This window comes from Felis catus, chromosome D2, assembly GCF_018350175.1.
Source record: "Felis catus isolate Fca126 chromosome D2, F.catus_Fca126_mat1.0, whole genome shotgun sequence".
Lineage (NCBI taxonomy): Eukaryota > Metazoa > Chordata > Mammalia > Carnivora > Felidae > Felis > Felis catus.
Window position 1 is genome coordinate 30,084,681 of NC_058378.1, and position 14,620 is coordinate 30,099,300.

General features: G+C 38.7%; 1 protein-coding gene and 1 pseudogene across 1 annotated transcript in view; both read left to right on the forward strand.

The window, feature by feature from the left end:
* The first annotated feature begins 34 nt into the window (after positions 1-34).
* Positions 35-14,620, forward strand: part of KIFBP (kinesin family binding protein) — a 34,065-nt gene continuing 19,479 nt past the window's right edge. Inside the window, exons 1-2 of the mRNA XM_003993997.5 lie at positions 35-553; positions 10,529-10,627. Coding sequence (XP_003994046.1) covers positions 128-553; positions 10,529-10,627 — 525 coding nt within the window. The 5' untranslated portion in view covers positions 35-127. The remainder of the gene's footprint in view (positions 554-10,528; positions 10,628-14,620) is intronic.
* On the forward strand, positions 12,198-14,583 carry LOC109492476 (annotated as a pseudogene).

Consider the following 14,620-nt stretch of genomic DNA (forward strand, 5'->3'; position numbering starts at 1 on the left):
CCTCATTGGTTACGGTTCTGCTGTGTCGGATCTGTCGGGGGCCGTAAGTGAAGTGTCGCAAAGCAGAAAGAAGGCGGGAGTCCGATTGCAAACATCCATCGAGGACGCCCAGGCCGTAGAGGCCGCTATGGCGAGTGCTCCGTGGGCCGAGATTCGTGAGAAATTCCAGGCCGCGCTGGCTTTGTCGCGGGTGGAATTGCATAAAAACCCCGAGAAGGAACCGTACAAGTCCAAATACGGCGCCCGAGCACTGCTGGAAGAGGTCAAGGCGCTGTTGGGCCCCGCGCCTGAGGACGAGGATGAGCGGCCTCAGACCGATGACGGCGTGGGCGCAGGGGACCACGCCCTGGGGCTGCCGGCTGAAGCGGTGGAGGCCGAGGGGCCCATCGCCCAGGGGGCAGTGAGGCTGGCGGTGATTGAGTTCCATCTCGGGGTGAACCACATCGACACCGAGGAGCTGTCGGCGGGGGAGGAGCATCTGGTGAAATGCCTGAGGCTGCTGCGCAAGTACCGGCTGTCGCACGACTGCGTCTCCCTCTACATACAGGCTCAGGTGAGAGCGAGCCGGGCCCGCTGTTGTGGGCCAGAGGCGAGGGATGGAGAGGGCCCCACTCTCGCCAAGGCCAAAGGCAACTGTTATGAGGCATGGTTTGGCCCCGTGTTTTGAAGCTTTGGAATAAACAGCTTGCAGACTCCGACATCACTTGCTGCTTCGCTTAGTCGTGGTCAACACATTGGTTTCCTGAGACCCTACTACATCATAAATGCCCTTTCCAACTCTTCTCCACCAGTCCAAATCTTGTTCATTCTATTAAGAAGAAATGCAGAGTAATTTAAAATCTTAATTTAAGGTCTCAAGGAAATGACAACGAATGACCCGAGTGCATGCTTAATTTAAAACAAATTGTTTAAAAATCTTAGCAAAAAAATATATATTGCAAATATATATACTTGCAATATATATATAGCAAAAATATATATTACAAATATATATTTGCAATGTATATATTGCAAATATACATATATTGCAAATATATATTTGCAAATATACATATTGAAAATACATATATTTGCAATAATATATTTGCAATGTATGTGTATATTGCAAAAATAGAAACTGAAGATTTTTAAACAATTTGTTTTAAATTAAGCATGCACTCGGGTCATTCTGTGTCGTTTCCTTGAGACCTTAAATTAAGATTTTAAATTACTTTGGTCTCCCTCTTTCTCTGTCTCTCTCTCTCTATCTATATATATATTCCTTTGCTTCCCAGGGAATTCCTGCCCATTCTTCCAAACCCATCTCAAAACAAATCTCATACTTTAGTAACTTTCTTTGAGCATTTTGTTCGAACTTGTATCTTTGAGTTCTTATAATACTCACTGTTTCCCATTTATATGGCACTCGGTTTATTAAGAAATAAATCTGACATTCTCTTCAGGAACCTAACACTGCAAAATACAAATATGTATGAACTCTTTGTATGTGCCAGGAACTTGGGGTAAGCTCACAAACCAGTTCTTAATACATGTGATCCAGGAACATTTACCAAAAATGATGATGTGACAAGTGGGCCACAAAGAAAAACCTCAGAATTAAAAAGGAAATTGTATATGTCATTTTGTTTTATCATGGCCCAATAAATTTAAAAGCTACATAATCACAGGAACTATATATCTTTTTGCACACTATTTATAACTTAGTACCTCCCTCCTGGTAGGCCATTCTAAATATTTGTCCATTGGATTAATGATCTAATGAAATTCATAAGAGATTAAACTCAAACAAAACCTCAATTATTTAAAATTTTCTTTAACCAGATGGCTGCCTGAGATCTTCATAAACATTAAACAATTTCAACATAGCAAGAAGAGAATTAGAAACCTTCCTAAATGTAATATAGAGTGCCCAGTATTTACTGTATTTTTATTCTTTTTTTTTAAGTGTTTATTTATTTATTTTGAGAGAGAGAGAGAGAGAGAGAGAGAGAGAGTACGAGCAGGGGAGAGGCAGAGAGAGAGAATCCCAAGCAGGCTCTATGCTATCAGCACAGAGCCAAAAGTGGAGCTTAATCTCATGAACCATGAGATCTTGACCTGAGCTGAAATCTCTGTTGCTTAACTAACTGAGCCACCCAGGTGTTCCAGCTGTATTTTGATTTTAATATGCACACTGCTTCATATCTTAGTATGTATAAAATCAGGATGCATCTTATAGCTGTGTCATAATTTACCTGGCAGTGTTTTCTTGTTGATAGATAAAATAATTGTGTCTTATAGATGTGACATCTTACATTCAATAAAATACAGTATTTCAAACAGCCAACCTTTTCTGAAGAGTGAATTATTTTAGGAATTCTTACTAAAATCAGGAACAAAACTTTGATTAGAACTTCTGACCGTTGCAGTAATATAGAAAGCCATAAGGGTTATTAATTTTGGAAAAAATAATTTATCAAAGTAACCATTTGCATATAGGATCCTTGTATACCTAAAAACTAAAGTCATCAACTGAAAAACTATTAGAATGATCAGTTAAATAAAGTGGGGGGATATAAAGTAAATATATAATATCAGTAGTGTTCCTGTATATAAGAAACAGTGGTTAAAAGATATTTTTAGAAATTGCATATTATCGGGTAGTAGAACTGATAATTCTAAAAGGAGAGATATACCAAGTCATTGGCTTGGTATGAACATAATGGCTAAACACAATAGTCATTCTGATACTCATTTGTAGGTTTGTTAGTTTCTGCCAAAATCACAATAATTTTTGTCTTAGAGCTTGACAAAATGAATATGTTTATCTGAAAGAACAAAGAAGAGTGAACATAAAAATATAATAAGAAAAATAATGCACTAAAACTACCCTACCTGGTACTAAAACTATACAGCAGTAGTAATTTACTTAGATTCTGTTTGTGCTAATATGGTTCTGAACTCTACTGTTCAGTTGATCTGTTTATTCCAATAGCATTACCACACTAGAATTTTATTACATCTAGTATTTGCTATACATGATGAGAGATTTGATCTCACTAATAATAAAGCAAACTAAAAGAATGAAATAGAAAAAATTGTATCAGATTGCAGAGTTTATTAAAGATACAAACTAAAAGAATGAAATAGAAAAATTGTATCAGATTGCAGAGTCTATTAAAGATACCGCTTATACTTGTCACTGGAGAGACTATGAGGAAACAGATACTATCCATTAGCATTATTATTAGTGGAAATACAAATTCACAGAACTTTTCTGGAGATCAGTAGGTATTGAAATTCTGGAGTCAAGACTTTAACTTAAAAATTGCATATCAATATCCTAAAATAATATTGGATCAGGCATGCAAAGGTGTGTCAAAGTGGATGTTCATCACAGCATTGTCAATTAAAAAAAACAACAGCATTGTCAATTTTTAAAAAATGAATGAAATAAATATCAGTCAATAGATACATGGTTAAATAAATATGGATACATTCATCCAGAAGGACAGTGTACAGCCATTAAAAATAATGATTTATAGGGGCGCCTGGGTGGCTCAGTTGGTTAAGTGTCAGATCTTGATCTCAGCTCAGGTCATGGTCTTATGGTTCATGGGATCGAGCCCCAGTTGGGATTCTCTCTTTCCCTCTTCTCCCCCCCATCCCCCCCACCACTTGCGCATGAGCTCTTCATCTTTCTCAGAATAAATAAACCTTAAAAAAATAATGATTTATCTTTGTTAACCAAAAATATCAATATTAAGAGGGAGAGGGAAGAGCATAGGCATGTTTGGAATTAGGTAGAATGATTCCATTTTGTAAAAGACTACATGTGTGTGTAAGAAAAATTTTGAAAGTAACACTTCATGGGAATTTATGATATTCTGACTGCTTTGTCTTAACCTGATATTTACTTCCTGGAAAACTACAAAAATACAAAACCTGGATCCACATTAGATTATTAAAAGAGACTATCCCTTTCTATCTTTGCTGAGTTCTGATGCCTTTAAGAATGATTTTTCTCCAGGTTTTCTTCTAGTTTAAAAAAAAATTAAGTTTATTTAATTTGGGACAGAGAGAGCATGAACAGGGGAGGGGCAGAGAGAGGGAGAGACAGAATCCCAAGCAGGCTCTGTGCTCAAATCCACAAACCATGAGACCTGTGCCAAAACCAAGAGTCCGACACTCAAGTGACTGAGCCACCCAGGCGTCCCTGCAATTCTTGCTATCAGCAATATATACTTGCATTATCATGTTTTTTTTTTTTAATTAAAAAAATTTTTTTTAAGGAGCCTCCACACCCAACGTGGGGCTTGAATTCATGACCCTTAGATGGAGAGTTGCATACTCTTCCCACTGAGCCAGCCAGGTACTCCTCATCTTGAGTGAAATTTAACTACTTCACTTTGGTAAATTCCCTAACAAATTGGTAGATTATTCTCCCCCACTCCCAGGATATATATGTATAAAGAACATGCTCTGTGTGTGTGTGTGTGTGTGTGTGTGTGTGTGTGTAGCTTTATTGAGGTATAACCGACCTACAATAAACTGTACATATCTAAAGTGTACAATTTGATGAATTTTGACATATGTATATACCGATGAAACACTTGGTGCAATCAGCATATTGACCACATCCACTATCACTACAGGTTTCCTGTGCTCCTGTGTGATCCCTCCCTGCCTCCTTTATTCTCTCTTTCCCTTCTCGTTGGCCCCTTCCCTACATTTTCTAGAATTTCATAATGGAATCATGGAGTGTATACTCTTCTTTTGGTCTGATTTCTTTCACTCTGCAGCATTATTTCATCCCTGTGTCTGAGACATTCATTTTTTTTTTTTTTTTTTTCTTTTTTAGTCTGTTAATATGGTGAATAACCTTGATTGATTTTCTGGTGTTAAAACCAACCTTTCCTTCCTGTGATAAACTCCACTTGGAGTTTGTACCAAGTAAAACTTGGGTGAAGTATTACCCTTTTTATGTATTGTTGGACTCAATTTGCTAAAATTTCAATAATTTTTTGTATCAGTGTTCATGAAGGATATCAGGCTATGGTTTTCTTGTTATGTCTTTGGCTTAATATGAGATGGAAAGCGTTCTTTCCTCTAGTCTTCTGGAAGAAGTTGTGTAGAGTTAGTATTATTTCTTCCTTACATGCTTGGTAGAATTTACCGGTAATACTTCTTTAGCTGTTTTTACTTTATATCTAACTTTTTTCCTACCTAGTCTGGTATCCTGAGGCAAGAACATGATGATGCTCTAAATGATATAAGAGTTTCTTGTGTATTTTAGGATTTATATTATATTTAAACATAATTTATGTAGAATGTCAATAGTAATTATCTTTGTGGAATAAACATTTAAAAAAAACCCACTAACGTGTCAGTTATATCTCAATAAAAAGAATTGCAAAACACTAACACTATTAATTTTGAAAAATCAGATCAATTCCAGATCTGTTGCATGGTCCTTCAAGATCTCAAGCAGGTTATAGTTGAAAAGAAAAACCTTAAAAAAGAAAAAAAAGAAAAGAAAAACCTTAGTCATTTCTAGACACACTCTAGGGTTCTCTTTATCACACACCAGAGTCACTGCTTTCTGTGGCACAGCCTACCATGTATCTAGCAGGTTAAATGCATGACCATTCATCAAAATAGATGTGGCCAACTAGTTCTTGGTACTAGTAAATCTCTAGGTGAGATTTGATGTCTAGGCAAGATATAGTATGCTGGGGTTAGGCTTAGTGGTGTCATGGCTAAATCGAGTTTCTCGATGACTATTGTCAGGAAAAATAAGTTGAACTAGAGAATTAGACAAGGTGACTTGTGGATCCATTTCTAAGATGAGAGAATGAACATGAAGGGAGATTATATTCTCTGAGCCTGGATGAGCAGAATAATCAGTAAAGTAAATAATCAGTGTGCCAGAGCCCTTCAGATTTCTCCAGTGTCCTGCAAAGGACTTTATAAGTAATAAAGAAGAGAGAACTGTCTAATCTCAGTACGTTATCCCTGTGACCTACAGTGTCAGATACTGAGGACTGATCACTTCACCTAAAAAAATTATAGAATGCGTACATTATATGAAGCCAGAAGACCAGAGGTCTGCTGTATTCCAGAGTAACGATCAAGTCACCTTTAAGCTGTAGGGTTTTTAAACACTTTTTTGTGCCATGTGCCCCTTTTGCGGTCTAGTGAAATCTGTGTTTCATAAAACAGAATAATGATTTTTTTTAAATTTTTTTTAACGTTTATTTATTTTTGAGACAGAGACAGAGCATGAATGGGGGAGGGGCAGAGAGAGAGGGAGACACAGAATCCGAAGCAGGTTCCAGGCTCTGAGCGGTCAGCCCAGAGCCCGACGCGGGGCTTGAACTCACGGACTGCGAGATTGTGACCTGAGCTGAAGTCAGACGTTTAACCAACTGAGCCACCCAGGCGCCCCCAGACTAATGATTTTAAATGCATAGCATAAACTGTAAAGAGTATAAAAGAAACTGATAATATAGAAGTTTATTGAAATATTTTTTAAGAATGCATTATATATGTTTCTTTATTCCCACATTAAATATCTAATGAGTTATTTGATAACTCCCATAATTTTAATGTAGTAGAGAATGTAGATGGTATGTTTGAACTATCTGCACATGAAAAATTTTCAATTCTGTAGGTCACAAAATCTCAGGTATTATAATACTGTTGCATTTTGTTTCCTGCATTTATAATGAAAAGAAATGCCAAATTTTAGAACACACTGAAATACATTTGTCGTATTTTGCCATCCATGTTCATAGACTCTGAATTTTTCTTTCTTTTCTTTTTTCTTTTTTTTTTTTCTTCTTCACAGAAGGAGTTATTCTAGATTCTGAACTTTTCTTCATGGATGGGCCCATGGGCCCCAGGTTAAGAATCTGCATTAAAATTTTATTTAAAACAAACAAACAAACAAACAAAAAAAACCACCCCTGCTTCTTTATACTTTTCTTATACATACTTTCCTATATATCCCTTTCCTAGGGTAGTAGCCAAAGGTGGTAGAAGTATCAGAAGTATTCCTTGTGTCTGAAGCCCCAAGGGATGAGAGACAGTATAACTCTTGTCTAAAGGGAAGCTAGGCATCCAGTCTTGAGTTCTAATTGCCCTGTAGAAAGCCTGATAGTATAGTCATGTAGCAGGGGACACACTGGCTTTGTTTTCACAGTGTTATTTAAGATATAACCTGTGTCAGGGCATCTGGGTGGCTCAGTCGGTTAAGCATACAACTCTAGATCTCAGCTTAAGGGCTTGATCTTAGGGTTGTGAGTTCAAGCCCCACATTGGGCTCTGTATTGGGTGTGAAGCCTACTTAAAAAAAAAAAAAAAAGATATAACCTTGTATCTAATCAGTTTCTCCTTAGCACCTTCATGATTCCAGAAAGAAGTTGGTGCCATGGAAATCAAAAGGAAGTGATCAATACAAGAAAAGACACTATAGGGGCGCCTGGGTGGCGCAGTTGGTTGAGCGTCCGACTTCAGCCAGGTCACGATCTCGCGGTCCGTGAGTTCGAGCCCCGGGTCAGGCTCTGGGCTGATGGCTCAGAGCCTGGAGCCTGCTTCCGATTCTGTGTCTCCCTCTCTCTCTGCCCCTCCCCCGTTCATGCTCTGTCTCTCTCTGTCCCAAAAATAAATAAACGTTGAAAAAAAAAATTAAAAAAAAAAAAAAAAAAGAAAAGACACTATAAATGAGGCATCTTTGATTGAGTGGATATAAAGTTATATAATTAAAATTTTTTTTTCTTTTTATTTATTTTTATTTTTTAATTTACATTCCAGTTAGCATATAGTGCTCAGGAGTAGATTCCTTAATGCCCCTTACCCATTTAGCCCTTCCCCCCACTCCCACAACCCCTCCAGTAACCCTCTGTTTGTTCTCTATCTTTAAGAGGCTCTTATGTTTTGTCCCCTTCCCTGTGTTTATATTATTTTTGCTTCCCTTCCCTTATGTTCATCTGTTTTGTGTCTTAACTTCCTCATATGCATGAAGTCATATGATATTTGTCTTTCTCCGACTAATTTTGCTTAGCATAATACCCTCTAGTTCTATCTATGTAGTTGCAAAGGGCAAGATTTCATTCTTTTTGATTGCCGAGTAATACTCCATTGTACATATATACCACATCTTCTTTATCCATTCATCCATTGATGGACATTTGGGCTCTTTCCATAGTTTGGCTATTGTTGATAGTGCTGCTATAAACACTGGGGTGCCCCTTCAAAACAGCACACCTGTGTCCCTTGGATAAATACCTAGTAGTGCAATTGCTTGGTCATAGGGTAGTTCTATTTTTAATTTTTTGTGGTACCTCCATACTCTTTTCCAAAGTGGCTGCACCAGTTTGCATTCCCACCAGCAGTGCAAAAGAGGTCCTCTTTCTCCGCATCCTCGCCAACATCTGTTGTTGCCTGAGTTGTTAATGTTAGCCATTGCCATTCTGACAGGTGTGAGGTGTTATCTCATTGTGGTTTTGATTTGTATTTTCCCCTGATGATGACTGATGTTGAGCATTTTTTCATGTGTCGCTTGGCCATCTGGATGTCTTCTTTGGAGAAGTGTCTATTAAAAAAATTAAAGCAAGTGTCTTTTGCCCATTTCTTCACTGGATTATTTGTATTTTGGGTGTTGAGTTTGCTAAGTTCTTTATAGATTTTGGATACTAACCCTTTATCTGACATGTCATTTGCAAATATCTTCTCCAATTCCGTTGGTTGCCTTTTAGTTTTGCTGATTGCCTCCTTCACTGTGCAGAAGCTTTTTATTTTGATAAGGTCCCAAGAGTTCATTTTTGCTTTTGTTTCCCTTGCCTCCAGACACGTGTTGAGTAAGAAGTTGCTGCGGCCAAGATCAAAGATGTTTTTGCCTGCTTTCTCCTCTAGGATTTTGATGGCTTCCTGTTTTATGTTTAGGTCTTTCATCCATTTTGAGTTTATTTTTGTGTATGGTGTAAGAAAGTGGTCCAGGTTCATTTTTCTGCATGTTGCTGTCCAGTTTTCCCATTTGCTGAAGGGACTGTCTTTATTCCATTGGATATTCTTTCCTGCTTTGTCAAAGATTAGTTGGCCATATGTTTGTGGGTCCATTCTGGGTTCTCTATTCTGTTCCATTAATCTGAGTATCTGTTTTTGTGCCAGTACCATACAGTCTTGATGATTACAGCTTTGTAATACAGTTTGAAGTCTGGAATTGTGATGCCTCCTGTTCTGTTTCTCTTTTTCAACTCTGCTTTGGCTATTTGGGGTCTTTTCTGGTTCCATACAAATTTTGGGATTGTTTGTTCTAGCTCTGTGAAGAATGCTGGTGTTATTTTGATAGGGATTGCTTTAATTTTTTAAATGTTTATTTATTTTTGAGAGAGAGAGAGAGAGAGAGAGAGAGAGAGCGCACAAGCAGAGGAGGGGCAGAGAGAGAATGGGAGACACAGAATCTGAAGCAGGCTCCAGGCTCTGAGCTGTCAGCCCAGAGTCCAACGCGGGGCTCGAACCCACAAAGGACCCGCGAGGTCACGACCTGAGCCGAAGTCGGACGCTTAACTGATTGAGCCACTCAGGTGCCCCTATAAAGCTATGTAATTTTAAGAACTTTGGAAAATATAAACAAACGTTTTGTTGTTTGAAATGGTAAACATTAGGAATGTTGACTTAACTGATAATGAAAGGTATAATAGCATCTTCAGATTTTCATACCTTATAATTTTAATTGTTGGAATTTAAGAGCTCATGACTCTTGCTTCAGGCTTCGACCAACCAGTAATTGTTGGGATACTCCTTTTTAGAGAGGTCCATGGAAGAGATTGTAGATATTTTGAAAGCATTTTATGTGTCTGACTCATCTTTGTCTCTATGTATATTATTACCTAGGTAACATTTTACCCCCAAATTTAGCAGCTTGAAACAACAAACTTATATCAGGAATCTAGGCATGGCTTTGCTGGTTTCCTCTGTGTAAGGTCTCTCATCAGATTATTTGCCTGCTGAAGCTGCACTTGAAGGCTCAGCTTGGGGAGATCCACTTGTAAGCTCATTCACATGGTTGTTGGTGTGATTCAGTTTCAGTTCCTTACAGATTGTTGGTCCGAAGACCTCAGTTCCTTGCTGGCTGTTGACCTCCCTCAGTTCTTGCCACGTGCGTCTGTCCATAGAGTGGCTCACAACGTGTGGTCGGCTTCCCTCACAGAGAACAAGCAAGAGGGATAGAAGATAGAACCATGATGCTTTGTAACCTAATCTTGGAATGGACTTCCATTTACTTTTGTCAGAAGAAAGCCACTAAATTCAGCCCATACCTAAGAGAAAGAGATTATACGAAGGCATGCATGTTAGGAGAATCATTGGGGATTCATCTTAGTGGCTGTCTACCACACTACATAGGACAGCATTATTATGAGTAATTAATTCATTGTTAGTCTGACTCTAGTATTATTTGATAGGTAAATACTGACTTTGAAACTATGAAAGTTACTTTAATTGGAAGATTTATGTTGTCATTATTTCTCTTTTCTTTATTTTCCAGAATAACCTAGGTATCTTGTGGTCTGAAAGAGAAGAAATTGAAACTGCACAAGCTTACCTAGAATCATCAGAAGCACTGTATAACCAGTATATGAAAGAGGTATGTTGTATATCATAATTTTAAAAAATGTTTATTTTTATATATTTTTTAATGATGTCTTCTTTTTAATGTTTATTTATTTTAAGAGAGAGAGATAGATAGTGAGCAGGGGAGAGGCAGAGAGAGGGAGAGAGAGAATCCTAAGCTGGCAGTACAGAGCCTGATGCAGGGCTCAAACCCGTGAACCATGAGATCATGACCTGACCCAAAACCGAGAGTGGGATGCTTAATTGACTGAGCCACCCAGATGCCCCTGTCACGTACATTTTAGATTTTTATAGGAACTAGTCAAGAATTGAAGGCTTTTGGGGCGCCTGGGTGGCGCAGTCAGTTAAGCGTCCGACTTCAGCCAGGTCACGATCTCGCGGTCCGTGAGCTCGAGCCCCGCGTCGGGCTCTGGGCTGATGGCTCAGAGCCTGGAGCCTGTTTCCGATTCTGTGTCTCCCTCTCTCTCTGCCCCTCCCCCGTTCATGCTCTGTCTCTCTCTGTCCCCAAAATAAATAAACGTTGAAAAAAAAAAAAAAAAAGAATTGAAGGCTTTTATTCCTCACTTACATTATTAGTACATGATTACAGTATACTCGAGGACCTCTGTATAGAGCTGTCTAGGTGGTCACCTAATAGCTGAAATTATTTTATATTAAAGACTTCAGGGTTCTTAAAAATAATCTTTAGTTAGGATCTAATGGCAGTCTTAATCCAAATATAATTGTACAGGAAATATTCTGATTTATCCTAAAATACTGATGTTGGCATATTTTTATTTATAATCTAAAAATTCTATTTTGATTTCCACTGAGAATAGGAGTGCTTAAAGGAAAGCAAACAACTACTTAAGTAAAGTATCTGAAATCTTTGTGGCACTGGTTTTCAAATTTCAGCATGCATCAGTGTGGAGGGCTCTGGAGGGCTGTTAAAAACAGAATACTCACTTCCAGACTTTTCAGTAGGTCTTGGTTGGGGCCTGAGAATTTGCATTTTTAACAAGGCCAGGTGATGTTGATGCTGCTGGTCAGGTACTGCACTTTGAGAACCACTGCTTCAGAGAAAGGTTTTCAGTGATTTTTTTTCCTACCTGTGAAACCCTTTTGAAATGCAATTTGTAAAAAAACTCTTGAGCCACTGTGGTAAGCAGGTCAGCAGTACCGTCAGCTCAGTCCATTACAGATACCTCCCTATCTCCCTACTGCGGTAGTACAAAAGAACTTCTAGGGCTCCAGGGAGCAGAGACGGAAAACTTTTACTGTTGAGGGTCACAGCCCTGAAGAGGGGGCAAATCATTGTGTTACCTTCCATTCCTTACCAAATTTTACCTACTAAAAATTGGCATGTGTGCAGGCAAGGGAGTATATGGGGAATCTGTATCATCAGCTTAATTTTTCTGTGAACCTAAAACTGCTCTAAAAAATAAAGCCTAAGTTTTTAAAATGTTGGCAGTCTTCCTTTTTAGAGAGAGAGAAAGAGCACGCGAGCGTGAGCTTAGGGGCAGGGGGAAAGAGAGAGAGTCGTAAGCAAGCTCCATGCTCAGTGTGGAGCCCATCTCAGGGCTCCATCCACAACCCTGGGATCATCACCTGAGCTGATCCCAAGAGTTGGACACTCAACTGACTGAGCCACCCAGGCACCCCTGAATGTTGGCAGTCTTCTAAAATTAAAATGGATTTTAGTTAATTTTGTTTTGAGAGTATGTGTAGCAGTGCTTTAAATAACCAGATATTTTGAGGTTTCTCACATTCAGAGTTAAGAGTTAATGTCTTTTTGGGGCATCTGGCTCAGTCAGTAGAGCATGTGACTCTTGATCTCTGGGCTGTGTGTTCGAGCCCAACATTAGGTGTAGAGATTACTTAAAAATAAAATCTTAACACTCGTGTGTGAGGTGAGCAGAGCCAGTGTCGAGACCAGAGGCCAAACTTGCAATCTGACAAGATGGTCGGGCTGCCCCACAGGATTATCAAGGAAACCCAGCGTTTGCTGGCGGAAACAGTCCCTGGCATTAGAGCAGAACGAGATGACAGCAGTGCCCGTTATTTTCATGTGGTCATTGCTGGCCCCCAGGGTTTTCCTTTTGAGGGAGGGACTTTTAAACTTGAACTATTCCTTCCAGAAGAATACCCATTGGCAGCCCCTAAAGTGTGTTTTGTGACCAAAATTTATCATCCTAATGTAGACAAATTGGAAGAATATGTTTAGATATTTTGAAAGATAAGTGGTCCCCTGTACTGCAGATCTGCACGGTTCTGCTGTTGACCTCGGCCTTGTTAAGTGCTCCCAATCCAGATGATGCATTAGCAAGGATGTAGCAGAGCAGTGGAAGACCAATGAAGCCCAAGCCATAGAAACAGCTAGAGCATGGACTAGGCTGTGTGCCATGAACAATATTTAAAATTGATCTGATCATCAAGTGTGCATCACTTCTCCTCTTCTGTCAAGACTTCTTCCTTTTTTGTTTGCATTTAATGTACACAGTCTTAGGAACATTACAGAATAAAAGCCCAGACATCTTTAGTCCTTTGGTGATTAAATGCACTTTAGTAAATCTGTGTTTTGTCCTGATTCACTGTCGTAAAACATGAACAGAAGCTAGAAGTATGATCTCAATTATTGTGAAACAATAGCATTGGCCCCTTTCTGCTTTTATTCATTTCCCCTGTCGTGGTTTAAGTATAAAGCACTATGACTGAAGGTAGTTGTCTTGGTTAGCTGCAGGGGTGTGGGTGTTTTTATTATTATTATTTCATTATTGTTTTTGAGGGGAAGAAGTAGTTTTATTTCAATTTTATGGGCTCCTTTCCCCCTTTTATGGTGATCTACTTGAATTGGTTAAAAGCAGCTAACCAGTTCTTTAGAATATGCTCTCTAGCCAAGTAGATGGACAAACTTGATGGTTTGAAACAAAATGGGGACATTAAACAAACATCACAGCTCTCACTAATAACACTGATTTTGCTGTCAAGTGTAGAATTCCTTCAAGAAAAAGCTTGTGACCATTTTGTATGGCTTATCTGGAAACTTCTGTAAATCTTACGTTTTAGTAAAATATTTTTTGTTATTCTACTTTGCCTTTGTATAGTTTATTTTGCTGTGTTTATTTCATTTTCCCAATGTGACAGTCATACTTAAAAATTACAACTGATGGGGGCACCTGGGTGGTTCAGTTCGTTAGACATCCAACTCTTCGTTTCGGCTCAGGCCATGGTTTGTGGGTTTGAGGCCTGTGTCAGGCTCTGCCTTGCTGGTGCAGAGCCTGCTTGGGGTTCTCTCTCTCCCTCTCTCTCTGTCTCTGCCCTGCTCATGCTCTCCCTCTCTCTCAAAATAAATAAATAAACTTAAAAAAATCATTAAAAAAATAAAAATTGCCATCTGACAAGTTGAATGGCAAGAAGTGGATTTTGCCAGTTTCTTTTCACGAATGAACATTTGTGCTAAGATTTCATGTAAGCTGGCCCTGAGCATGCATAAAGCATTGGTATCTGCTATTTTTTCAAAATTTCCTAGAAATTTGAAATAAATGTGTTTGTGTTGTCTGAAAAAAAGAAAAAAGAAAAGAAAAGAAAAAAGAATCAAGGTCTTACCAAGTTCACCAGTGCTTTATATGTTTCTAAAATTAGTGGTAAATTTTTAGTCCTCATCTTATTTCACCTATCAGTAGCATTTGACATAGTTGATCAGTCTAGCATTTGGCACAGTTAATTAGTCTCTCTTCCTTGAAACACTTTTTTTACCTACCTTTCACCTCTTTTTCTTCTCAGTCTTTGAGGCTTCCCCTCTATTTCCCCAGCCTCTACACTGGAGTACCCGGAGTGTAGTCTTTGAACATCTCCTCTTTCTATCTTCATCCATTCCCCCCTCCTTTTTTTTTTTTTTTTTTTTTTAGTTTATTTAATTAGAAAGAGAAAGAGCGCATAGTGACAAGTACAGAGAGAGAGGGAGAGAGAGAATCCCAAGCAGGATCCATGCTGTCAGCACACAGCCTGATGCAGGGCTCGATCTCAC